Below are 27889 nucleotides of genomic sequence, written 5' to 3'. Positions count from 1 at the left end.
TATATATATATATAGACACACACACACACACACACAGACTTTAAGTATGGACAAAAGAATATTCTTAGTTTTAGTTACATGAAGAATATGCGAAATGCAACTAAGACCAATCTCGATACCCTAAACTTGTGCTCTCGGCACTTATGAACGGACGTCGAAAACTTCTCATCCCTAAATTTTCCAGTAGCGAGCATTTTTAGAATTATTGACACATTTGGAAGGATGCCTTGTCGAAAAATTTCTTTCAAACTGATGAAAACTGAGTTTTATCTATTAAATTATTTAAAAACTCATATCGCATCGCCTTGGATTATTAAGTCATCCCCAAGCCTTGTGCCCTCGTATTCCCTCAATGGATTTACTAATGCCCGAAACTCCTGTCTTTGAACAGCCACGCGCATGGTATCCGTACATGTTTAGACCAGAAAGCCAGAGATAAGCCGGAAAATAATAATGCGTTTCAAGTATAAAGTTACGAGGTGAAGAGTGACCAAAATCTTGAACATCAGCAACAAGTTAGAGCTGCTGCCTTTAATATGTAGAATAAAATGGTTGCATAGTTTTCTACATTCTTTTTTTTTCAAAGAATTGTATGTGCAATCCACAGAACACATACCATGTATAGTTGATGCACCATCGTGGCCACAGACTACAGAAGAAAAAAAAATCCATGATGTAAAAAACAATGATACAAAATGAACGAACTCAGCACTTTCTAACTTCTGTTTATCCTTGTACCGTGGGGATGTCTCAGAAGTACAACTTCGCGAAGGATATTCACCCAGTAAGGGTTCTTGCGGAACAAGTTTGGTTAAGCTAGAACAACAATTATGGCAAAGAAAGTAGAAGTCTTCCCAAAGAGGGTTTACAAAAGCTGCTTTTATTTTTCTTTTTTGGATATACAAATGATGAAACCTCACACACCATTTCAAAATTGTGAGGATGTTAAGTACCAAGTCTGCATTCAACTACTTGGACTTTCCATGCATCCAGTTTAACTTGTTTAGGGCCTCTTCACCATGTATACCTGTCGCAGAGAAGACTCATTTGCAAGCGCTTCAACGAGATTGATCATCATGATGTCTTAGCCTTTTCAATTGCAGAAACATAAAAATATAATCTCCACAACGTAATTTGGTCCTGCGCATCGGAAATGCTCCACAATTAGCTTTTTACAGAAGGGTAAATTGAAACTAGCATGAGTCTGCCTTATGTTATCTACCTCACTATCCAGATCAAAATAAAGCTCATTGCATAAATCTTTCCTTGATGTTTTACTATGTCCAAGTATTTCCACAACACGGTCCACATTTCTTGGAGGGAGTTCCTTAATCCTTTTGCAAAGCTGTTGCTTTTCATTAGGCGTCATTGGCCTGTTGGTTAAAATTTGGACAAGTGAGTTTCACATGCATAAAACCAGTAAATCATCACACTCCACTGACTTCAGCTTTGTAAACTCAACTTTCTACGAGTGAAATTATCACCAAAATGAATTTTCAGTCTATAACTAGTGTGTTTAACATAAGGAAATTATGTTAAAACTAATACTTGTAAAGTATTACGGTAAAAAAACCATTTTAACTTGAAATAGATAGTTTCATCGAAAGAAGGGAAGAGTGTTTAAGAAAAGTAATTTATCTGGATAACATAAATTTAAGAACAGAGAAACTTTTAGGAGAAGTCCGTGTGAAATCATAAAGAATGATCCGACCAAATTGTCTCCTCTTAAAAATGTACCTGCAAGTTGTCATCGCAGCATTCAGAAGTTCTTCAAGTTTCTGCTCCATGTGCTGTAACTGCAAAGTGAATTCGAGTAGCATTCAACAATAAAGGTTTCAAGATATAAACATGTTGACCTGAATAAAAAAATTGGGAAAACAAGTGACGTCAAAATTACCATGGAAAAAATTTCATCAGAATGCGTGTTCATCAGTTCCTCGACCTTAGTGCTATCATACTCCAAAATTAATCTCATATCATCATCAACCTGGAAAAACACGTACTTGAGATCAGTATGATTTTCATGGATACTATTTTTTAAAATTTGACACTTGGTGCAATAATATTTCCAATCAATGGCCTACGAATGAGCTACAAGACACGAATATACTTTTTTTATTTCTTCATTTTCTTTATCAGCTTCGTGATCAGGGCACGTAATTGACCCCTCCTTCAGGTACATTGTCAATTTAAGCCCAAATACATTGCAGAGAGATGGGAGACTAGGAGTTTAAGACTCGAATGAAAAATCTAAGCCCTCACGGCGTTCGTAGCCCAGCACACGACAGAACATAAATTTCTCCAATATAGCAAAATCGACCATGCATGATGTCAAAGATAATGCACGATGTCATGTACAAATGCAGCACAAATTAATTGCTCATCTAAATGATGTTCATATGCTAATTAACTATATAAAAGTATGCTAGCAATCTCTCCATTCCCTGAACCATATTTATACAAAATAACCTCACTATTGGAAAACAATGTGGAATCTTTAAAACATCTTTTAACTAAAACAATTCAAGTCAAATCGCCAGAAACAAAATGACATGAAACTGAGTCAATTCTTTCAATCAGGTACAAATGGATTTAGTTGCAGCAGCAATGCTGAAAATTTTTGAACAGTATACAATATATCCAAAAATTGTTGATGATATGAAATGCATCAGTTCACATTGACCTCAAACTGTGTGTAATATTTGTGATCTGTAAATTGGATGCTATTTAATAGCTCAGAAAGCAAAGGTAAAACAAAAATAGATCAACTTACTTCAAAATTGCATTGTTCCAGAAAACATATTTAGCGTACAAGCTACATTATATGTGTCAATACATTTTTAAAGTAATAAATAGTGTCTTTTAGGGAGTGGGATTAAGATTTTATGAGGGAATGCAGCACCACAAAACAGATTAAAATCAATTGGTAGAAATATATATACCTACTTTTGATTTCTTCCAAACCTTAGTACGGTAGGTGAACCATTGCTCCGACCTCTTCTCTAGAAGAGCTAATTTTAGAAAACTAACATCAATTAACCATGAGGGACATAAGTTTCAGTGCATTTGTGAAATAAGTTTTACGTACTATTAAACTAAACTGACTCGCTAGCAACCTGAGTTAGTGCCACAAATCACAGCTACAAATCTAGAGATAATAGATAAAAATGCAGCAAAGACGCAACCAACAGCTCGTACAACAATCGATGATTATTGCAGAGAAAGGAGCATCTTGTAGCTAGTCAGCATCTAGCCATAGAGTTCCTCGATGAACAAAACATCTAATTACAGCTTGAGATGGATCACTTGCAACTTGAGGAAGATAATGGAGACAAGTCATAAGAAGAGAAGGACTTTGAAGAAGATCCCAAAAAGACCTCGAAGAAGATTTTGGTGATGGACGAATCATAGACTAGGTGTTTTGTTTAGAAGTGTAACGAGTCAGTTCGAAAAATATTTGATTCGTATTCAAATTTATAGAATTCGAGTTGAACTCGAACATATTCGAACTTTTTTCGAGCCAAACTCGAGCCTGAATTATATTGTTTGATAGCTCGCGAGATATTTTATTAATATAATATAAATATATATTAAATAAATATATTAAGAGCATTCGAGTATTATTTTCGAGCAATAGTTCGAATAACTCGAGAACATGTTCGAATCTTTCGAGCCGAACTCGAATCCAAGCCATGATTTGAATCGAACTCAACCAAAATATTTAAATTTTCAAGCTTTGAATCGAGCTCAAGCTCGAATATATCTATTTCAAGCCTTAAAATTTTATGCATGTTCGGCTCGATTCGGTTCGTTGACTACCCTAGTTTTGTTTTCCTTTGGAAATCCATGTCATCTTTTTTCATATTCCATCTTTTGAAATAAATAAAAGACTTACTTACCCTACGAGCTTCTACTGTATTTTTTCCTTCTCTTTCAAGCATAACCATACATAATTTCCACTTTCCTATTGTTTCTATCAGTAGCCTTAAAAAGATGTGCTCCTTGAAGAAATGGTGGAAAACCACCTTGCGCAAATCGCAACCCCTATGCCAATCCACCTGGTCACAATAAAGATACAAACGATAATAACAACCACCAAGATCTCGAGGCCCAATTCGCGGGGGCTTAATTCTTCAAAGGTTTGTAAATCCACCAGCAAACTAGACACCTCGACAGGCTAATAAGTACGGGGATCTAGTGTCCCAACTTTTGATGGGAATCCAAACTGTTAGGACAAACAAAAGTGGCTGAAAAAGTTCGAGAATCACCTCAAACTTATGGAGGTATCTCAAAAGTCAAAAGATAAAGGTAGAACTGATTGTAACGTTCTTAGTCGGTAAAAAGCCCAAGTGGTGGTATGTCGTCTTCAATGGAGCAAACAGGACCTATCATATGGCAAAAGTTGTGTAACACTTTCTTAAAGCACTACTCCCAAACTGCTATGCAACTCCAAAAGCTATAACAATAAGAGAAATTGACATAAATCCTTGGATGTCAGTTTTCGAATATTTCTCCCAAGTTTCATTTCCTCAATGGTGCATGAGATATTGAAGATTCATCGCTTTACAAGACTCTAGAGGATTATCCAATCACATCAATCTGCCCTTGCAGTATACAAAGCAAAGAATTTTGAGGATTTGTTGGGAAATTGACATTAAGCATCGCAAAGAAAGATGACAGGCTAAAACGATCCTCGCCCAATCAAAATTCCAATAGCAGACAAAGTTTTAAAAGGTCAAACCCTTCCAACAATCAACCCAAGGGACCCCCACCTCCTTCGATGTGTCATGTTCGCAAATTGACATGCTACGGAGAATGACATAGACATAGCGGGCTAAGTGGGAGCTTACTTCAAATGTTGGCAATATGGGCATCCGATTGTCTCTGCAAGACAAGTCGAGCAAGGATGCAACCACGAGCGAGCAAGCCATCAACAGTGGAGTGCTCGGCTATATATATATATATATATATATATATCAAGGCAAAACTAAAGAACAAGAGTCCCTTTTGTCAGCTTCTAAAACCTAGAAGGCGATATTGCCAACATTTGATTACATGTGAATGTTTTAACGTATTGTGATTGAGACTGAGAGATGATGTTGCAGTATGATAAGTATACTACATACCTTGTGTTTGATTGAGCGAGAGAGAGAGAGAGAGATTAAACATTCGAGTGAAGCATCGGCTCATCAGTCGAATGTTTGGGGTTTAAACAGATTTTTATTGCGGTGTTGATTGTTAAATGAGTGAATGAAAGTTGATTGTTGAAAATTAGCACTGGAATGAGAATAGCTCGAGATAGTATATTAAATAGAGTAGGAAAACACGTCATCTCATGAATATATCATAATTCAATCACACAAACTAAAAACTTATTAAGATATAAAGTCCCCAAATCTTGATAGTCCTCATGTAATAGATATTCTTTTGTGATCCTTAACTTGTTTTGTTATAAATTATTTATTTAGCTCTATTTCATTATTGACTTATTTTCAAAGGTTAATAGCGTGAATCATATCTGCATTTGGTATTCGATGGCTTGCTAGTTAGTCAAGTGGAAGAACCCTTAACTTTAGATATGTCAAATGGGGTAGGCCATTAACCAAGTAGGAAGCCATCGAATACAATGTGGTATTCAATGGCTTGGTATTCGATGGCTTGCTACTTAGTTAAGTGGAAGAACCCTTAACTAGAATTAGAATAGCTTGAGATAGTATATTAAATAGATTAGGAAAACAAGTCATCTCATGAATATATCAGAATTCAATCACATAAACTAAAATATTATTCCAAATCTTGATAGTCCTCATGTAATAGATATTCCTTTGTGATCCTTAACTTGTTTTGTTATAAATTATTTATTCAACTTTATTTCATTATTGACCTGATTTTCAAAGGTTAATAGCATGAATCATATCTGCGTTTGGTATTCGATGGCTTGCTACTTAGTCAAGTGGAAGAACCCTTGACTTTAGAAATGTCAAAATGGGGTAGGCCCGTCGGACCAACCCAACCATAAAAAGCTAGGTTGAGTTAAGGTTTTAGCAACCCATTTGGAATTTCATCAAATGGATTAGATCGTTAGGTTATGGGTTAAGACGGGTTGGGTCGGGTTGGCCAGCCGTTTATTAAAAAAATTAAAAATATATCATCCATATCTATGTCCAATAAATTTACCAACGAATCATTGCGATTTTAATTTTTAATTATCTTATCTTTGTGTATTTATATGCAAATACTTAAGATAGTACAAGTAGTAAACCAACTTTTTTGGGTGAAGGAACAAATATCTTGGAGATCATTAATAAGGAGTAAGACAGCGTAAGGAGAAAAAATGACACCGTTAGATGGTGGAATGTGGCAGGTCGGGACGTCCTAGGTTGACATTTCTACTTAACTTCCATCACTAGGACAAACTTAACATCGTACATTAACAGATAAATCGTGTTATTATGCATCTGTATTTATAATATTCTGGAGTTTAAAATGAAGCACTTCACATTCCCATAAGGCATAAAGCAGCATTAAGAAAGATGCTCACCAAAGAAGAAGGTAATGCTTTGAGCTTCTTGTGTGCGTGTACTGATTCATCAATGTTCTGTGGCAATCCAATAGAGCTTGATCGAAGACTATCTTTATACCTCAAACAGGATCGTAGTCGGCATAGTGATAATACAGGATTTATTAACTGCAATTCAAACAAAAAAGATCCAAAAAAATTGTTAAACAAGTTTAGAAACTTTAATTGGCAAAATAAACTCTCTTTTATAAGTTCACGTTTAGGGGTGTCAAAATGCGATACGACCCGTCAACCCGACACGACCCAACACGAAAAAAATCAGGTTCGGGTTAGGGTTTTTCGGGTTCGGGTTGGGTTCGGGTTGGGTGGATTCGGGTTAGTGCCATGTTAGGCGGGTTTCGGGTTGGGTCGGGTTGGGTCACGGGTTGACCCGCGAACTTTTTTTTTTTAAAATATTAACTATATTTTTATATATTGTATGTTTGAACAAAATTTATTGTATATTTATATGAGAAATTTTCATAATTTAATATTTATTTTGCATATTTTTATTTTTTTAACAATTTTTTATTTGATTTAGTAAATATACTTTTAATTTTCTACGATTAAACTTTCAAATTTAAATCGGAAATTTTGTTATTATGTGTTAAATTAAAATATTATTATTATTTTTTATTTTTTTGAATTTTTTTCATTAATTTTTTTAAAAAAATTTAAAATAAATAAATAAAATTCGGGTTACGCGGGTTGAGTCGGGTTATACGGGTTCGCGTTCGGGTTGGGGGTTTTCGGGTTGCTTCGGGTTCGGGTTGAAAAAAAATTTCGCGGGTTGACCCGAAACCCGACCCAACCCACCCGATTGACACCCCTATTCACGTTTAGTGTTCATATTTCATTTTTAGATGGTCTAGAAGTAATATATAATATAAACTATTAGGTTGACACCAACTACTTTTTTTTAATTACCTAACTAGGGGAAGGGGAGACTCGAACTCGAGTCATCACAAGGGGAAGGGGTGAGACACAAACTACTTTAAAGCAACAACAGTTACAAGAATAAAGTGATATTCAAACATCTGACTTTTTGAACAATAGATCTTAGACGTCCCAATCCAAACTTTTATGCACAATCCACAATAAAACAAAAGAAGCCCTACGGCAATCATCTGCTTAAATCCCATCTATTAGTTAAGAGAGAATGTTCATGTATAAAGTTATGGACGACATTTGGGAATTACCTCGTCAACTTCCCGTGAAAGAGTAAACACACTTTGCTGAAGCAATATTTTCAATCTTTCCTTTTTAAACTCTGGAAGTAAAGATCCTGCTCCGTTAAAATACAACGAAGTAGAACCATTAAAAATGTTTTTTCCTTTGGTCGGGCAACTATTTTTAGTTATGCCCTTTTCACTACCCACTCTGTTAATGTTTCCAGCTATGTAAGATCTGTTCTGTAGAAAAGGCACTAGATCTTCATCTTGGGCCAATAATTCAGCTACCTCACTTGTCCAGAGACTAAATAAATCCAATCCCATACTTATGTTTGCCCACGTAGCTCCTACACGTCCACAAGTTTCTGACATGACACCAGTTTCCTCTGCATAATAAAAAAAAAGTCTTTAAGGATGAGGAAGTGCATGCATAAGGATCATTAGAATCATGATAAAGATTAAGAGATTGTTTGCAAAGATTATACTTTTGTAGAAGCTGTTAAACTTATAGAACATGAAAAAATGAGAAAAATCATAACTGGATGGTGTTTGAAATAAAAGTGAAAGCTGGAATTTTTTAGAGTTAAGCAAAAAAATCACTTTTGAAAAATCAGAATAAGCATATGACAAGCTTTGAGAATTTAATTACATTGAGAAAAAACAAAAGTAAAATCTGGGGTTTAAGAAAAAATCAAAACTGATTTTTTTTAATTGATCGCAAGCATTCCCTAAATACAAATACAAGCATAAGTGCAGTATGTGTTAGTTCACACAAGAGTGCGCACTACAACGGGCTAAATGGATAGTTGAAACTTGAAACAGATGCATTCACCACAATTGAGGCCATCAGAAGTCATACTCCTTTTCCAATTGGATACGCCAATAGCTGAAACCATTAGCAGCCTATGCTCAAGCAGCCCTAGAATACCATACTCTATTGTTTGGGAGGTGCTAATCAAGAGGCTAATGAACTTGCAATATTTAGGCAATTTGGTTTATTTGAATGCAATACCCTTGTTTTCGAAAAAATTTGTACTTCGTGACTTGTTGTCTTGTTAATGATATTAACTATTTCTTCAACAACAAAAAAAGTGTGTCTAACATCCGCTAAAATGACTAATATATAATGAAATAGAATAATCTAATAATTAATTTTTATATCTGTAACATCCATAAGATATACATAAGATGTGGTAGAAATTCTGTTAGTTGGACAATAACACAAAAAATAAAACCCCTCGCTCGGTGAAGACATAAATCTCGGAAATCGGAATTTGACGAAATTTGGATTTATAAACATTATATCATCCGTTTGGCGAGAAACATTGGAAGATAAATGTTTAAGCCTTAGTTGGGCAAAGACAAAATACATAGAATTTAAGTTCAGCAATATTACAAGCAGGGAGACAGTAGTTAAAAATAGGAGATGTCGAATTACCAACGGGTGAAACATTTAACTATCTATGATCATTCACAAAAGGATAGAGAGTTGATAAGTAGTGTTTATCACATACAATAAGGAGTGGAGAAGTGCATCTGCTATTTTGTGTGATCGCAAAGTACCTCTGAAACTCAAAGAGAAGTTTTACATAATAGCATTTAGGTCTGCTATATTACACGGATCCAAATACTGAGCAATAAAGTGAACACATGAACAAAAGATTACAGTCACAATAAGGTGAATGTTCGTTTATACAAAAAATAAATTTGCTAAGATACGAATATATTAGAGAAAAAGTTGGAGTTGCGTAAAAATTATGAAAAATACCCTTTAGATGACATGGGCACATACAAAGTTAACTAACAGAAGCCCCAATTAAAAGATGTTAAATAAATTCGAAATCATGAATTTCAAATGACTTCATCAAAATCTAACCTAAAATTAAATATTGTGGATTTGAAACACATAAATTTGAAAACAAACCAAAATAATCAACATAGAATGTTTGGAATCAAGATTCATCAAATCCTTCAATCCGAATGAAATGGTATCAGTAAAATATTATAATTGAATATCTAAAAGTACTTAATTAGAAGATCTACGTGAATTTGTTTTAAAAAAAATGACAAAAATGATCGATTTTATGTCCAGGATGAAGAAGAAAAGTTGAAAAAGCAAAACCAAAAGCAGTGATTCTTACCGTTGAACAAGCACTCTGGGGAAGAAGAAGAAGAAGAAACACAACTTTAATCTCGAAAGAATTCAGTTTCTGATTGTATTGGAGCGAACCTTGTCGATTCTTCGAACATCGCAAAACTAATTCACTGTCGGCGGCACACGCCTATCCAGGGTTTGTTCAGAGATGCTCACGTGTTAAATGTTTGAGATAATTAAGAAAAAGAAAAGAGATTTTGTCAAGTATTTTTTTTAAAAAAAATTAAATATTATTTTTAAAAAATAATAATTAATTAAAGTTAAATAACAAAATACTCATTATATATTTAGTTAGTATTAGTGAATAATTCGTATAGACTAATTTATTAATGGATTTTTTTATAGTATAAAGAAGGAAAAAAAAAAAATTTTTGTCACCGTAAATATATATAGATAGTGGAGAAAATATGTTTGCAATCAAATTTCTTGAAGAATAATGCTAAAAGTACAACTAAAATATCGTACAACGATATTTACAACAATTAAATTGTGAGATTTTGTTATTATATCGTGAGATTTTGCATTAAATTTATTATGAGATTTTGATAAATGAAATTTTTGTATTGAATTTTTTGTGTTGTGAGAATTGTTGTACAAATTTAATTGTATAGGCAGCATTACTCGTATCTTGAATCTCTTGACAGAAACTTGTCTTGCTAAAATATAACGATAATTCCAAATATAGTAAAATCTTTTGTCTTGCTTAAATATAACAATTCCAAAAATAATTAAATGAGTTATAAATTAATTTAGAGAGATAATAACTAATTGATAAAATAATAATTTATTAATTTAAATAGTATTTTTTTCATATTCAACAAACATGAATTTAAAGGAAAAACAGACAATTACATTATAATCATATTTTACTAAATTATCGTAATTATGTTTGTAATTTAAAGAATTATTAATTTAGGATATTGACGGGATCATAGATTTATAAAAAGTATTTCGAAAAAAAAAATTTATATTTTTCTTTTATCGAAATTATAGATTTGACAAACTGGCTCAAGTTTGAATCAATAAAAATTATTATTTAAAAATGATCATTAACTTATCGAATCTTAATTTACAGATATTTTACTGTCATTTATCTATTTAGCTTTGGAGTCTGAACTATTTTGCAGTAACTAAGATGGATAATTTAATTTTTGTTTCCTACAATTCCAATTCGATATACAACGTTGGTAGAACGGAAAGGGTTAATTGAAAACAGTTAACAGCTATCAACCAAATATTAATAGATTATCATTTTTTTTCTCTTTATTTATTGAGTGTCAAAAGATATTGAAGATAATACTAAAGTGCGACTCAAATATTTTAAACAGTATAATAAATTATTTCGATCGATGTGTAACGCTGATAGAAACACGAAACACCAATGATAATTATTGGTTACGTTCAATACCTCGGCGATAATACACTAACTTTCAACCATGAGTTCATGAAAATCAAACACGTGATTTGAACTTCGAGTCATTTCTAAAACAAGACATAAGAATATATAATATTATGAACTTGATATTAAAATTGCTAGAAAAATATAATGCCCTTGGATATCATATTATTATTTTATGCTATATACACTTTTTAAAATCAGTGAGGATAATCGACCAGATGCAAGACTCAGTCGAACTAGGACAAGTGTTGTAATATCGAGAGATTGTTGGTCAAATTTCGAAGGGAATTTCGACCAAAATAATGGGGCATGTGTGCCCAAATCTTTGGGTTATGGATCAAATAAAGTGTGTGAAAACAAATCCAGAATGGGGCAGGCCTGCATATTAAGTTAATCTAAAGTGAATAATTGATGTATCCAATAAACTTTTTAGAACATGGTGATCATGTCCAATCCTAACAAGAAAATAAACCAAGGCATGTAAATGACCTTAAAAGGTACAAAACAGTATTAAATAATTTTGCCATTCGTCTTTTTGAAGTTAGAGGCGGATAACTAAGGATACAAAGTGACTTGATCATATTTTTATGCTCAAGATTCAGAATCAAGTTTTTAGTCTTTTCTCAATCTCAGTCCCAAAAAATGAATTATTTAAGCTCGATTTATTTGGTTTGAGCTTTATTAAATTCATTTTACCCGATAATAGATAAAAGATGATGATATGTTTCATCATTTTATAAAGTATGATACTGCAAATCATGCTGGTCGGTTTAATAACACTAGACAAACTATGTGTGATTGGCTCGAACGAAAAAGTAATGATAAGAGGAATCAAATTTCTGACTATTTGACATCGCTCTCAGATCCGAGGTACTTGGTGTGGGCCCCATTACTAAGCTCGTTCGATTGGAAAAACCGGAGCGAGATATACATTAAGTAGCATAGTAGTAACAGAAATTTCGTATTGGAAGAATGTGAAAGGAAACATGAAAAGATTTAATTAGTAGATGGCATATTTATACACTCTTAGGAACATTTTACAAAACGGGATTTTGTAATGTCAGCCATAAAGTACTCATATACAACCTTGGATGCAAGTAGAATGGAAGCCATTACTCAGTTAAGTAATAGCGCACACACAAACATTAAACAGCACATGGTGGATGAGACTATATCGGAGGTCCGATTCAGTTCAGTTGTTCACTGGTCGTCTTCTACGTGGCAGAGAGTAATCTTCGGACCACAATGATCCAGCCACCGGCCTCTGCTGTCCCTTCGGTCTATTCGTTCGCTGATGCCGATTCGAAAACACGGAAACTCCTGCAAGCATTGACCCTAATATTTCAACACTTAAGAGTGCAAACATAGAGAAAATAGGCATGCATTAGTCATACAGATTCTAACCTGAATGATGCTTTTGATCAGCAGCTAAACACCCTTGAAGCAAAAGCAACAAGACGTATATGATTGCTGTTTTGTAAGCCTTGATTTCCATGTTAATTTGGTTTCTTTAATACTAGAGTTATATAGCAAAATGAAAGTACACTAATTTTCTATACATATATAGATATTCCTCAGCTGATCCCAAAGGACTTGTGTATCGTGCAAGTGGTAATAAAGGCAGGTCCATGCATGATGAGCGAAATATAAATAAAAATTTGTCATTTTGTAGATTCTTTTTGTTCTTTCTGCGGCATAATGTAATCAACAGTAATCTTAAATCTTAAAATATATAAAAGATCGACAAAGTGTGGGAAATGGTCCAGACCCTTTTAATCATCCCATTAATTTGTAGCGCAGTAGTAGTTAAAATTCATGTGTCACACAGTTGCACATTACTGTAATTAGTATTACATGCATTTCCAGCTTCATTCTGGTCTGATTTATGTATATACGACGAAAATTCATTACTCAAAAAATAATATTTTTTCGAGATATAAGTTTTTGTATATAATAAACTAAACCAAGAAAATTTAACTTGCAATATTCAATACATAAAAAAATATGTTCACACACAATTACCAGAGATTTTACTCGCAATTAATTTTGTTGTATAACCAATCAAATCAAACCAATCACCCGAACACACGCCACTTTAGCGTCATTTTTCATTGAATTTCATGACCGCTAATTAAGGGCATCTTAAATGAAAGTGGGCTACTTTTAATTTTATAGGCCTCCTTTTGTTAATCGTTAGAGATTGAAGTAACATCAGTGATAAAAATTTTTTTTTGAAGTAACATCAGTGATAACTTCTCTGGAATGGACCGACCAAATGGTAACTAAAAGGTTCAAGTAGGGAAGTAAACATAACTTATGAAAGAACATGGGGAATCCCGCATAAACTTACAACCAAACCCAGAATCGTCTTCACACGAACGAGACTAACATAATACGTAGAATACATCAAAGTAATTATATGAAAGATTCAACAACTTTTAATTTTAATTCTCTAGTTCCTTAATCGGAAATAACTGCAAAAGTTGTCAAGTTCAGATAATAGAGGATGGCTAATACATATGACTTCTATTCCTTCTTCATCGACTGCTTGAGATATCCCTTCTTCCTTATTCCAAGATTTCTCTTCAGAAGCCAAGAATCTACGAACTTCTCTGGAAAACAATGCACCAAAAACCACAGAAGCGAGTGTGGCCAGTAAGGGGCAGATCGAGGTTCATAGCCTAATTGACGCAAAGCAGCACGTGCATAACCATCTGCTGATGCAACAATAAAGGAGGCTTTTCTGATCGACGTCATCTTTGTAGCCACAAACAAGGGTACCTACATTTGGAGATGAATCAGCAGTATTATAACCAAGCAACTGATTTTTATATGCGATTAATGCGACAGGTGAAATGAAAAGAAATGTTGTGCATCAGTGTTGTAGAACAATTGAGAACATTGAGACATTTAAGGATCCTTGACTCGAAGAACAAGAACCACATCATGGGAATTCCCCTGGAACAAAAGATTTTGAACGATCGAGACAAACTTTTGAAGTCGATAAAGCCCGAAGCTGTGCTTAGATTGAAGAAGATCGGCTTGAAGTTAATCCATCAAATGTACTTCCTTCAGATGCAGGACTAGAACAGTTTGTCATTTTATATAATTGACAGAAGATTACCTTATTAAAAGAAACATTAACAATTCAAAGAAATGCATGATGCAGAAAATATCACATCTTAAAGAAATCAGATGATGAGCATATCAATGACATTAACTTGATCTGGAAGTAGAATGTACCTGACACTGCACATCAATTCCCTTATCCTTGTATTCCACATAGAGGCATCTTGAGAACTGATCGATATAACTGAGAAACATCGACAATCTCATTCAGAATTATCATTACAAACAGAACGAATTCATTTCATAAATCCCACTAACTACTTGTTAGACAAGGATATCACACATCACACAACTTCAAGATACAATTTCAAATATACATAGCTGATAAAATTTGAGTTTCAACAGAGCTTTCCTTAACTAAGTAAACCAACCATGAACCATATATCAACAGCTTAAATCAGTCATATCCAGCCCTAAAACAACTTGAATCCAAAAATCTCAACTTCAAGTTCTGATCATATTGTCAGGAAATTTTTCAAGGTTCTTTGTTGGACTTGCAATGCAATGAAATATTTACATGTTTCCAGCATCGATCATAAAGAAAACCTTTGCCACGTGAAAGTATGGAATCAAAACAACCGTTCCCCTTCAAGATCCGCCCAACCACACATATATTGGATCCACAAAACATAAGCATTAAAAAAAAAGATTACAATCAAAAGACTTGACAGAAAATGCTTACGTTTTGGTGGCAGCATAAACAGAATAGAGAGGATAAGAAGGAATGACAACAGNCATTAAATTTATTATGAGATTTTGATAAATGAAATTTTTGTATTGAATTTTTTGTGTTGTGAGAATTGTTGTACAAATTTAATTGTATAGGCAGCATTACTCGTATCTTGAATCTCTTGACAGAAACTTGTCTTGCTAAAATATAACGATAATTCCAAATATAGTAAAATCTTTTGTCTTGCTTAAATATAACAATTCCAAAAATAATTAAATGAGTTATAAATTAATTTAGAGAGATAATAACTAATTGATAAAATAATAATTTATTAATTTAAATAGTATTTTTTTCATATTCAACAAACATGAATTTAAAGGAAAAACAGACAATTACATTATAATCATATTTTACTAAATTATCGTAATTATGTTTGTAATTTAAAGAATTATTAATTTAGGATATTGACGGGATCATAGATTTATAAAAAGTATTTCGAAAAAAAAAATTTATATTTTTCTTTTATCGAAATTATAGATTTGACAAACTGGCTCAAGTTTGAATCAATAAAAATTATTATTTAAAAATGATCATTAACTTATCGAATCTTAATTTACAGATATTTTACTGTCATTTATCTATTTAGCTTTGGAGTCTGAACTATTTTGCAGTAACTAAGATGGATAATTTAATTTTTGTTTCCTACAATTCCAATTCGATATACAACGTTGGTAGAACGGAAAGGGTTAATTGAAAACAGTTAACAGCTATCAACCAAATATTAATAGATTATCATTTTTTTTCTCTTTATTTATTGAGTGTCAAAAGATATTGAAGATAATACTAAAGTGCGACTCAAATATTTTAAACAGTATAATAAATTATTTCGATCGATGTGTAACGCTGATAGAAACACGAAACACCAATGATAATTATTGGTTACGTTCAATACCTCGGCGATAATACACTAACTTTCAACCATGAGTTCATGAAAATCAAACACGTGATTTGAACTTCGAGTCATTTCTAAAACAAGACATAAGAATATATAATATTATGAACTTGATATTAAAATTGCTAGAAAAATATAATGCCCTTGGATATCATATTATTATTTTATGCTATATACACTTTTTAAAATCAGTGAGGATAATCGACCAGATGCAAGACTCAGTCGAACTAGGACAAGTGTTGTAATATCGAGAGATTGTTGGTCAAATTTCGAAGGGAATTTCGACCAAAATAATGGGGCATGTGTGCCCAAATCTTTGGGTTATGGATCAAATAAAGTGTGTGAAAACAAATCCAGAATGGGGCAGGCCTGCATATTAAGTTAATCTAAAGTGAATAATTGATGTATCCAATAAACTTTTTAGAACATGGTGATCATGTCCAATCCTAACAAGAAAATAAACCAAGGCATGTAAATGACCTTAAAAGGTACAAAACAGTATTAAATAATTTTGCCATTCGTCTTTTTGAAGTTAGAGGCGGATAACTAAGGATACAAAGTGACTTGATCATATTTTTATGCTCAAGATTCAGAATCAAGTTTTTAGTCTTTTCTCAATCTCAGTCCCAAAAAATGAATTATTTAAGCTCGATTTATTTGGTTTGAGCTTTATTAAATTCATTTTACCCGATAATAGATAAAAGATGATGATATGTTTCATCATTTTATAAAGTATGATACTGCAAATCATGCTGGTCGGTTTAATAACACTAGACAAACTATGTGTGATTGGCTCGAACGAAAAAGTAATGATAAGAGGAATCAAATTTCTGACTATTTGACATCGCTCTCAGATCCGAGGTACTTGGTGTGGGCCCCATTACTAAGCTCGTTCGATTGGAAAAACCGGAGCGAGATATACATTAAGTAGCATAGTAGTAACAGAAATTTCGTATTGGAAGAATGTGAAAGGAAACATGAAAAGATTTAATTAGTAGATGGCATATTTATACACTCTTAGGAACATTTTACAAAACGGGATTTTGTAATGTCAGCCATAAAGTACTCATATACAACCTTGGATGCAAGTAGAATGGAAGCCATTACTCAGTTAAGTAATAGCGCACACACAAACATTAAACAGCACATGGTGGATGAGACTATATCGGAGGTCCGATTCAGTTCAGTTGTTCACTGGTCGTCTTCTACGTGGCAGAGAGTAATCTTCGGACCACAATGATCCAGCCACCGGCCTCTGCTGTCCCTTCGGTCTATTCGTTCGCTGATGCCGATTCGAAAACACGGAAACTCCTGCAAGCATTGACCCTAATATTTCAACACTTAAGAGTGCAAACATAGAGAAAATAGGCATGCATTAGTCATACAGATTCTAACCTGAATGATGCTTTTGATCAGCAGCTAAACACCCTTGAAGCAAAAGCAACAAGACGTATATGATTGCTGTTTTGTAAGCCTTGATTTCCATGTTAATTTGGTTTCTTTAATACTAGAGTTATATAGCAAAATGAAAGTACACTAATTTTCTATACATATATAGATATTCCTCAGCTGATCCCAAAGGACTTGTGTATCGTGCAAGTGGTAATAAAGGCAGGTCCATGCATGATGAGCGAAATATAAATAAAAATTTGTCATTTTGTAGATTCTTTTTGTTCTTTCTGCGGCATAATGTAATCAACAGTAATCTTAAATCTTAAAATATATAAAAGATCGACAAAGTGTGGGAAATGGTCCAGACCCTTTTAATCATCCCATTAATTTGTAGCGCAGTAGTAGTTAAAATTCATGTGTCACACAGTTGCACATTACTGTAATTAGTATTACATGCATTTCCAGCTTCATTCTGGTCTGATTTATGTATATACGACGAAAATTCATTACTCAAAAAATAATATTTTTTCGAGATATAAGTTTTTGTATATAATAAACTAAACCAAGAAAATTTAACTTGCAATATTCAATACATAAAAAAATATGTTCACACACAATTACCAGAGATTTTACTCGCAATTAATTTTGTTGTATAACCAATCAAATCAAACCAATCACCCGAACACACGCCACTTTAGCGTCATTTTTCATTGAATTTCATGACCGCTAATTAAGGGCATCTTAAATGAAAGTGGGCTACTTTTAATTTTATAGGCCTCCTTTTGTTAATCGTTAGAGATTGAAGTAACATCAGTGATAAAAATTTTTTTTTGAAGTAACATCAGTGATAACTTCTCTGGAATGGACCGACCAAATGGTAACTAAAAGGTTCAAGTAGGGAAGTAAACATAACTTATGAAAGAACATGGGGAATCCCGCATAAACTTACAACCAAACCCAGAATCGTCTTCACACGAACGAGACTAACATAATACGTAGAATACATCAAAGTAATTATATGAAAGATTCAACAACTTTTAATTTTAATTCTCTAGTTCCTTAATCGGAAATAACTGCAAAAGTTGTCAAGTTCAGATAATAGAGGATGGCTAATACATATGACTTCTATTCCTTCTTCATCGACTGCTTGAGATATCCCTTCTTCCTTATTCCAAGATTTCTCTTCAGAAGCCAAGAATCTACGAACTTCTCTGGAAAACAATGCACCAAAAACCACAGAAGCGAGTGTGGCCAGTAAGGGGCAGATCGAGGTTCATAGCCTAATTGACGCAAAGCAGCACGTGCATAACCATCTGCTGATGCAACAATAAAGGAGGCTTTTCTGATCGACGTCATCTTTGTAGCCACAAACAAGGGTACCTACATTTGGAGATGAATCAGCAGTATTATAACCAAGCAACTGATTTTTATATGCGATTAATGCGACAGGTGAAATGAAAAGAAATGTTGTGCATCAGTGTTGTAGAACAATTGAGAACATTGAGACATTTAAGGATCCTTGACTCGAAGAACAAGAACCACATCATGGGAATTCCCCTGGAACAAAAGATTTTGAACGATCGAGACAAACTTTTGAAGTCGATAAAGCCCGAAGCTGTGCTTAGATTGAAGAAGATCGGCTTGAAGTTAATCCATCAAATGTACTTCCTTCAGATGCAGGACTAGAACAGTTTGTCATTTTATATAATTGACAGAAGATTACCTTATTAAAAGAAACATTAACAATTCAAAGAAATGCATGATGCAGAAAATATCACATCTTAAAGAAATCAGATGATGAGCATATCAATGACATTAACTTGATCTGGAAGTAGAATGTACCTGACACTGCACATCAATTCCCTTATCCTTGTATTCCACATAGAGGCATCTTGAGAACTGATCGATATAACTGAGAAACATCGACAATCTCATTCAGAATTATCATTACAAACAGAACGAATTCATTTCATAAATCCCACTAACTACTTGTTAGACAAGGATATCACACATCACACAACTTCAAGATACAATTTCAAATATACATAGCTGATAAAATTTGAGTTTCAACAGAGCTTTCCTTAACTAAGTAAACCAACCATGAACCATATATCAACAGCTTAAATCAGTCATATCCAGCCCTAAAACAACTTGAATCCAAAAATCTCAACTTCAAGTTCTGATCATATTGTCAGGAAATTTTTCAAGGTTCTTTGTTGGACTTGCAATGCAATGAAATATTTACATGTTTCCAGCATCGATCATAAAGAAAACCTTTGCCACGTGAAAGTATGGAATCAAAACAACCGTTCCCCTTCAAGATCCGCCCAACCACACATATATTGGATCCACAAAACATAAGCATTAAAAAAAAAGATTACAATCAAAAGACTTGACAGAAAATGCTTACGTTTTGGTGGCAGCATAAACAGAATAGAGAGGATAAGAAGGAATGACAACAGCAGCACCAGATCCCATATTCAAAATAGCTCCCCTTTTCCTCTTAACCATCCCCGGCAAAACAGCCTGAGTTACTCTCGTAGTACCCTCGACATTAATCCTAATCAAATCATGCATCAACTTCTCATCCACTTCATGAAAGAACCTCGCGAAAGGATAAGAGATTCCAACGTTGTTAATCAAAATCCCAACATCCAACCCCTCAATCGCCTCCTTGATCCTCCCGACACCTTCTAGTAAATCCCCGGAGAAATCCACTACCACAGTCCTGATCTGGGTCGACCCGTTTTTGGACACAATTGAATCCGAAACCTCTTTCATCTTATCCGGGCTCCGGCCCACGAGAACCAGGTTCAGCCCTTTTCTAGCCAGCTGAAAAGCGAAGGCTTTGCCTATACCGTCGGTAGGACCAGTGACTACAGCCCATGATCCGTATTTCTTCAGATTCTTTCCGGGCCGGAGGAAATAGATGTAGAAGCAGTTGAGGAAGGACAGTGAGCGCTTCAGAATTTGTAAAGAACCGATGGCTACGAGGAGAAGAAGCCATACGGGCTGAGATTTGAGCTGCTCAAAGATGCAGTCCGCCATTAAAGGGTGAGTGAGGAATAAGAGAAATGACTCAGAAGATGTAGATATATGCTGGAATTATAAAGGAACAATTATGGTTTGGAGAGCACGGTTCCGCTGCATTAATTGGGGTATTCAAGAGTTTGTTGAAGAGGATGAGCTAAATTTCGGCAGTGAGCTGAAGTAGTTGAACCAATCATCCAATAATACCTTGGCCCATAATTCAATCTACCATATTAAGGGTTTGGTAAAAGCTAAAATTGATTAATTAATTAATTGAAGGACCCAAAACCTAAAATTTTTGGGGTGAAACGTATTAATGACCATGGTTTCACAGGTTGAATAATACCGGATCAGACTGATTATCGAACGGATTAAACTAGATTTGGATTATCAAATAATGAAACTGAACTTGTACTATAACATATCGTATTGGATTTATCGTATAGAGCCTAATTCAATCCGAAATTCAAATCCAATTGAACCGAATTTAAACATAATTGAAACCAAGAAAACTTTGGCCCGTGATTCATTTCACCATATATGTAGCGTTTCGTAACAATGTGTTTCTTTTATAAAAAAAATTGGAATTGAATTTGAAATCGAATTTTGAATCTCATTTTGGTGTCTGGCAACAAATTAAAATAAAATTTGAAATTTGAATTGACAATGAAAAACAATATCATTTTAAATTTAAAAACTTTATATTTCCTTTTTTTAAAAACGTTATTTTATTAACAATATCTACATGCATACTCATATATCGTTTACTAAGAACAAAAAATAATTTTCGGACCTGAAAACTATTTTTATTAAGTAGTTCTTTTAACAGATGAAACCAATGTTTTTTTTTTAAATTCTTCTAATTTTTTAATTGACAAAATTGTCAATTTTACTTTCAAAGTACACTAAATTCCGATATTTGACAATATTCACGATTCTACTTGCTATTCTGTTAGCTTCCACTCAAAAATTCACGTTTGAAGTTCGAACATTTGTTTAAAGCCCCCGTTGTGAAAAAGTGGTGAAGTGTTGAGCGAAGGGATCCAAAAAGTGGCTATTTACGGTGCTTATGTATGAATTATACAAGATTTGTCGATTTTCCCCCTCACATCCCAAGCATAGTAGTTTCATCATCGTCATCATCAAGCTAGTCCAACTCATCCAGTGATGACTGGTTCAGCTTCTTGCGAGACGGTCTCCTGTGCTTCTTAGGTTCCAATCTGGGTTCCGCTTGCTTAATACCTAATCCTCCCACCTTGAACCTGAACCAAGTTCCAGCTCAGATATAGGAAGACAAGTAAATAGACGTGATGCAGAAAGTAAACGACACTAAAAAATATGCTAAGGTAAGAATAACTAAGCTCTTGGCACACTCGGGATACAATCTAACATACATATAAATATATCACTTTCATTTGTGAATTTCCTTATTTGTCCTTGTTCATTTATTTAATTTAATTTAAGTTAGCAAACAAATTAATAGGTTATCTTAAAGGTTTTTTTTGCAATTCATTGTCCATCTTAAATGAATTTGGACATTAATACACATTCCTCTTTTTTTCCTAACTTTTATGCCAAAAAAATTATTTAATTAAATTTTCTTGTTAATTTAAATTAACAAATTAAATTAATATGTTTTTTTAGGAGTTTTTTTATATTCATTGTCCATCTTAAATGGATTTGGACATTAATACACATTTCTATTTTTTTTTTAAATTTTAGGCCAGAAAAATTATTTATTTACATTTCTTAGTAAAATCTAACATCTAACATACATATAAATATATCACTTCTAATTGTGAATGTTTTAATATACCCTTATTCATTTAATTTAGCAAATTAAATCAATAAATTTTTAATGCATTCTTTTATAATTTATTGTCTATCTTAAATGCCTTTGGATATTAATGCATGTTGAATTTATCAATTTACCCATGATTTTTTTTTGTTGCTGCTAAAATTTGTTACTAAAATTAGTGTATTTCTTCATAATTGCTAATGAATATTTCATATTTATATCTTATATTTTCTTTTATTTTACATATAAATAAGTCACTTTTATAACAAATTGATTTTAAAATAATAATTTTTTAATGGATTCTTTTATAATTTATTGTCTATCTTAAATGCCTTTGGATATTAATGCATATTGAATTTATCAATTTACCCATTATTTTTCTTTGTTGCTACTAAAATTTGTTACTAAAATTAGTGTATTTCTTCATGGTTGCTAATGAATATTTAATATTTATATCTTATCTTTTCTTTTATTTTACATATAAATAAGTCACTTTTATAACAAATTGATTTTAAAATAATAATTTTTTAATGGATTCTTTTATAATTTATTGTCTATCTTAAATGCCTTTGGATATTAATGCATATTGAATTTATCAATTTACCCATTATTTTTCTTTGTTGCTACTAAAATTTGTTACTAAAATTAGTGTATTTCTTCATGGTTGCTAATGAATATTTAATATTTATATCTTATCTTTTCTTTTATTTTACATATAAATAAGTCACTTTTATAACAAATTGATTTTAAAATATGAACTAAGAAGCATCGTATATTTTGTAGATATTGAAATATGTTAAAGATTATTTGTAAGAATATTTTTTTAACGTAAAATTATTCTGTGATTGCAATTTTGCAATACTTTTCTCAAATTACTTTTTTAATGAATTATTTTTTAATTGTGGTTTTACTACTTGTACATCTCATTGCGGGGTAGAAAACCTTGTACCATATATGGGTGTAACTCGCTTTAATTTTTAAAATATAACTAATAAAATTTGTGAGTTCTTCAACTATATTTTTCAATTTTTTCATAATATTATAAACACGTTATATTATTTTTTATAAATTTTATATATTTAATTTAAGTTATTTTTACTAATTAATGTCTATAAATTTGTGAAACTCTTGATATTTTTATATAGCTGATAAGAAAAAAACTTCTAATAAAATGTTTAATATTTCAGATATAACTATAAAATAATTTTTTTAGGAACTTAAGAATTTTTTTATGTATTTAAATTAAATTTTTTAATTAATATCAATGAATTTATGAAGCTCTTGATATTTTTATGTAGATGATAAGAAATGCTAAATTTTTGACAAATTCCAATAAATTGATTTAAGTAATAATTAAATAAATAGTTACTCAACAATTTAGTGATTTCACTTATGATTCATTATGTATTATGATAATATTTTAGATAAAAAATTTTTTTAAAATTAAAGTTTCTATTATTATATATTTTGTTATCAATTTTCAATTGCGTTCTAAACATAATACAAAATATGATTATATTAACATTATTCTATTACGAAATCATCATATATAATATATTATTTGTTATACTGTTTGTTCTTTTCAACCTATTAATTAATTTCTAATTGTATATGATGAAATTACATACATAAAAAACAATTTTTTCTCTTTTCTACATATTAATTAATTTAGCATTATATATGATGAATTTATATATATATAAGCTATTTTTCACATTTCAAAATAACAAAATTGTTATTTAATATTACTCACTTAATAAATTAACTAAGTTATGTTTACCAATTCATTGTGCATTATTATTATGATTGCAATTTAATGAAGCATAGGTGAGGACATATAGTGGTCACCCTAACAATTAATATTTGTGTTTAAATTATTATTAGCAATTAAAACTACTTTGTGTTCGATGAAATTATTTGATTAGTGAGAATAAATTTGATTTAGAAAAATGATTTCTAGAATGTAAAATAACAACTATATCATATTTGTTAGGTGCAATAATTGTTTATGTAAGGTATAACAATCGAAATGTGACGTTTGAATTGTTTTACGATTTTAAAAGATTTTAGTTAATGTTGCATCGTTACCCTGGTTATAACCTTTGATAAAGCGGCAAATGCATGATCNCCACTATATGCACTCCATTTAAATACATTATGATTTTGATTTTAGAAAAATTTACTATTCTCTTAATTTTATTTTTATTGTTTTCCATTGTGAATGATATTTGGATGAAAATTATCTTTGTTAATTTGAGAGAACTGTCATTATGTTATAATCATGAAAATTGAAAAATGTTATATAAATAAGTGAATATATTTGATTTATCATTATGATGTATTTTTGTTTATTGTGTTTTGATATATTTAGATCAATAAATACTCATAAACAAGATGTTATTTAAACGATTTTAAAAATTATTTAAATCTTCTTAGTATATATTTCATTATTACTCACCCACGTGCATCGCACGTGATCATTCCTAGTATGTTAAAAATTACGAGTTTAATTTCCATTAAACTGCTACTAAAACTGTCACATTCTCGAACTTCAGTAAACATTGTTTCAAAACTACGCAAGCAAAAGAAAAATAACAGGCAAGTTTATCAACAAAGGAAAGGCTCAAAATATACGCAAATCCATGAATTTATTCCTCCGTTGAGTCATCTACAGCCACATAGCAGTTAAAAACTTTTATCCAGAAAACAAGGTGTGAATGTTTCACACAAGCACTCATCCAATTGAAATAATCAGTACCAGTAAGCACCCCTCTTAATACCAGAAGTACCCCTCTTTAACGTCAAAGTTATCTGTAGCATTGCAGTAAAGTTTATATACAAAAATAATCATGGTATATTTTAAAGCCGAGCATACCTCACGTCACCTTCTCTTTTAGTTCCGATGGTCCTAAGTTGAAACTCTTCTCTAATTTTAATGTCATCGAGTAATTGAAGATAGTATGGATATCTTTCCCAGTCCCCTTTCACAAGGCATCCTGGTTCACCTATATGTAGGCAGTTGCTGAATGAACATCTGCCAGGTCCATTGTCGACTAGCATTTTCTGGATCTGAAGAAAAGTAATTTGAACATTCTTGAGCTTAAATATCATATATAATATTTTGAGCCTGGTCGAGCTAAAAATAGATTATAAAATTAAAGAGAGAACAGCAGCATGATCAGAGTAGAAACCTCTGGAAAATGAAGTGCGAGGGACTGTACTGTTACTTTCAACAAACTTGGTTGGTTAAATCCAGGGGTGTCAGCAAGATATCCTCCTCCAGACAATGGAAGTAAAGACACATTCCGAGTAGTATGCTTTCCTCTTCCACTTCTCATAGACACCTCCCCAACACGCTGCTCTTCAAACCACTTGCTGCCTAAAAACTGAACGGTTGATTTAGTAGGGGAAGAGTGATTATCAGTTGGCCGACAAAAAGATTTAGGAGGGGAAGAGTCATTATCAGTTGGCTAACAAAAAATAAACAGACTGCATATGCAACAGCATATATATGAGAAATTGCAAACCTACAGGTTCAAACCAATTATCATCTTCATCAGCCCGAACAACAGTCTGATTGCCTCTTAAAGCATTGATCAAACTTGATTTACCAACTCCGCTGGGACCGAAAATTACAGACATTTGGTCTCTCAGGATGAATTGCAGAGTATCGAGTCCTTGTTTCGTATCAACACTGCAAAGGACTGGTTCATAACCCCAACTACGAAGCCGAATTTTCCACTTGGATAATGTCTTCAAAAATAATGCATCAAGAAAGTTAATTTAGTTATTATAAGGATAAGTCCAAACAAATCGTTACGCATAACATAGCCTGTAGTAATATTAGGCTAGCTCTACACAGCAGACCAAAATGCGAAGGTGTGAAAGCAAAAGCTTAAGTTGCTTGAGCTCTTTAAGTCAAGAGCTCAAACACTGCTTTATAAAAATTTAGACATCTTCATTCAACTTTTGTTCTTCCAAATTCTTTTTTCCATGCATCATTCAACATTTCAAATCAACCACTTAAGACCTAGTAGTTAGTAGTAACACCATTATTTTCCCTCTCAACTTTTTTTATATCAATCAATGCAGTATTCAACCATTTTCATACAATCGTTGCACTACATCTATTTCAATAACATCAATACACAAAATTGATATCCAAACATAATCTCAAAATTACTATCAAAATATTTTTCAAAGCTATTGAGTTTAATTAAGTTGAAAGCCCAGCCAAATACCATCTAAGGTATTCATCGGAACAGCATAGACATAAAATATGAGTCTAGGTAGATCAAATTTAACATGAATTCACTACAAGCATAATCTACAATAATAGCCTTGCATAAACAGATGATCTAAAAGAACAGGAAAAACATCGCCGTTGAGCAAACCACAGCACATGAGGCATGTTAAATTCATATGATGTTACTAAGATCTATAATTGTGTCATTATATGAACTGCAGCAGCCAGATCCAGTGCTAGCAAGTAAAATAAAAACCTCAAGTTTAAACACAACATTTTAAACATTCAAGAGGATACAGGAAAGAATGTTGGCTCCATAAGCAAACAGCACCGCAAAACTTGAGAACTTCACTAGCTGATAGGACCATGAAGAATCATCGCAAAAAAATTGATCACAAAAGTTTCTCAAAGCTATATATATCTACATTTGATAGTAGAATTACAAGTAATACTATGAAAAAAATCATGGCTGTCAGTTAAATGATATATTCTCCTGATCTGAAAATGTGACTTCAAATTACAACAAATGTAAGAAACATAACTTCGGGTATTGGATTGGTAATTGAGTGATGCGAGCAGTGATGCATTTTTACAAATTTTATAAAAAGGAAATGGCGTAAAGAACTGCGCAAACAAATGAATGACGTACCTCTTTGTCCACGAGCTCTGCTTTATTTAACACAATAGTGAGTGGAAGTCCAGTAGACTCGGCCTCCACAAGAAACCTAGTAAGCATGAACGGCTCGAGCTTCGGTTGATCCAAAGAAAAAGGCACGACAATATGATCAACATTCGCCACAGGAGGACCCAAAATCTCGCTCTTCCGCTCAAATACGTTCTCGATCATTCCTCTCCTATACACCCAATCAATCGACCCGACCAAAACCTGATCGCCTACCAGCACTCTCCTCTTTATCTTCATCAACACCGCTTTCACGTGACACAGCAATTCCACACCGGAGCTTGCAGAATTTTCATTTCTCGAAGATTCCAGTGGCAGCGAGTTGACAACTACTTTCATGAAATTGGCTTGCGAGGAAGCGACAGTGCCTATGCTTGATTTTCAGAGAGCGAATTAGTGTCGTTGGGCGAAAGCACCGGAGCGAGAGAAGAGAATTGTTTCTTCACGGTTTTTCGAGCCTTAAGGAGGCTCCTTTGAGGCTGTTGCTGCTGTTGAGGCCTTCTGACATTGATAGGGTTCTGCTGCTGGCGCGCGATTACAGAGCAGGTGAAAATGTAGCGGTGTGAGCGGATGAAGGCGGCCGAAATAACCGGCAGCAGTTTTTGGCGGAAAGAAATCGAAGCGATTGTCATGACTGTATATTGAAAATGGAAAATGTTTGATGGTTTTCTAAAGTACCGACTATACACACACACACTGGTGATA

At 32.8% G+C, this 27889-nt stretch overlaps 4 protein-coding genes and 1 long non-coding RNA gene across 6 annotated transcripts; 1 reads left to right on the top strand and 4 right to left on the bottom strand.

Moving 5' to 3' along the window:
• Positions 1-328: 328 nt before the first annotated feature.
• On the top strand, positions 329-1054 carry LOC140970770 (uncharacterized). The gene is made up of 2 exons (XR_012174184.1): positions 329-619; positions 656-1054. It is a non-coding gene; the product is annotated as an uncharacterized lncRNA (long non-coding RNA).
• On the bottom strand, positions 697-10058 carry LOC140970769 (uncharacterized). 2 transcript variants are annotated; one of them, XM_073432665.1, is made up of 8 exons: positions 9873-10058; positions 8564-8650; positions 7759-8117; positions 6542-6688; positions 1898-1987; positions 1738-1796; positions 1223-1373; positions 697-1140 (listed from the first exon to the last, which is right to left on the bottom strand). In XM_073432665.1, the coding sequence occupies exons 2-8, from the start codon at positions 8625-8627 to the stop codon at positions 1075-1077; spliced, it is 936 nt and encodes a 311-aa protein (XP_073288766.1). In that variant the 5' UTR covers positions 8628-8650; positions 9873-10058; the 3' UTR covers positions 697-1074. The 2 variants fall into 2 exon arrangements, with proteins under 2 accessions (XP_073288766.1, XP_073288767.1); XM_073432666.1 differs by lacking the exon at positions 8564-8650 and having other exon boundaries at positions 9873-10056.
• A 3527-nt stretch (positions 10059-13585) lies between these two features.
• On the bottom strand, positions 13586-15152 carry LOC140957733 (very-long-chain 3-oxoacyl-CoA reductase 1-like). The gene is made up of 3 exons (XM_073415102.1): positions 15097-15152; positions 14529-14598; positions 13586-14066 (listed from the first exon to the last, which is right to left on the bottom strand). Exons 1-3 carry the CDS (start codon positions 15150-15152, stop codon positions 13812-13814), a joined length of 381 nt encoding a protein of 126 aa, XP_073271203.1. The 3' UTR covers positions 13586-13811.
• Positions 15153-18327: 3175 nt separating this feature from the next.
• Positions 18328-20662, bottom strand: LOC140970768 (very-long-chain 3-oxoacyl-CoA reductase 1-like). Its single transcript, XM_073432663.1, has 3 exons — positions 19839-20662; positions 19271-19340; positions 18328-18808 (listed from the first exon to the last, which is right to left on the bottom strand). Exons 1-3 carry the CDS (start codon positions 20474-20476, stop codon positions 18554-18556), a joined length of 963 nt encoding a protein of 320 aa, XP_073288764.1. The 5' UTR covers positions 20477-20662; the 3' UTR covers positions 18328-18553.
• Positions 20663-21391: 729 nt separating this feature from the next.
• LOC140970767 (small ribosomal subunit biogenesis GTPase RsgA 1, mitochondrial-like) lies at positions 21392-27849 on the bottom strand. The gene is given in 6 exon segments (XM_073432662.1): positions 21392-21720; positions 25132-25325; positions 25448-25642; positions 25788-26009; positions 27152-27558; positions 27561-27849. Coding segments are annotated over 6 exon segments (1431 nt in total). The 5' UTR covers positions 27817-27849; the 3' UTR covers positions 21392-21563.
• Between the last annotated feature and the right edge of the window lie 40 nt (positions 27850-27889).

The sequence above is a fragment of the Primulina huaijiensis genome, chromosome 2 (assembly GCF_012295235.1).
Source record: "Primulina huaijiensis isolate GDHJ02 chromosome 2, ASM1229523v2, whole genome shotgun sequence".
In the NCBI taxonomy this organism is placed as follows: Eukaryota; Viridiplantae; Streptophyta; class Magnoliopsida; order Lamiales; family Gesneriaceae; genus Primulina; species Primulina huaijiensis.
This window is presented reverse-complemented; position numbering and strand designations above follow the sequence as displayed.

What these genes read in the sequence shown, in the direction of transcription:
- LOC140970768 (XM_073432663.1), bottom strand. Translation starts at nt 20,476, where the DNA reads ATGGCGGACTGCATCTTTGAGCAGCTCAAATCTCAGCCCGTATGGCTT. An exon ending in GTTTATGCTGCCACCAAAAC is followed by an intron (nt 19,341 to 19,838) that starts GTAAGCATTTTC and finishes GATGTTTCTCAG; the next exon opens with TTATATCGATCAGTTCTCAA. An exon ending in GAATTGATGTGCAGTGTCAG is followed by an intron (nt 18,809 to 19,270) that starts GTACATTCTACT and finishes CTCCAAATGTAG; the next exon opens with GTACCCTTGTTTGTGGCTAC.
- LOC140970769 (XM_073432665.1), bottom strand. Translation starts at nt 8,627, where the DNA reads ATGGTTTCAGCTATTGGCGTATCCAATTGGAAAAGGAGTATGACTTCT. An exon ending in TTTCACGGGAAGTTGACGAG is followed by an intron (nt 6,689 to 7,758) that starts GTAATTCCCAAA and finishes TTTGAATTGCAG; the next exon opens with TTAATAAATCCTGTATTATC. An exon ending in AAGCATTACCTTCTTCTTTG is followed by an intron (nt 1,988 to 6,541) that starts GTGAGCATCTTT and finishes GTGTTTTTCCAG; the next exon opens with GTTGATGATGATATGAGATT.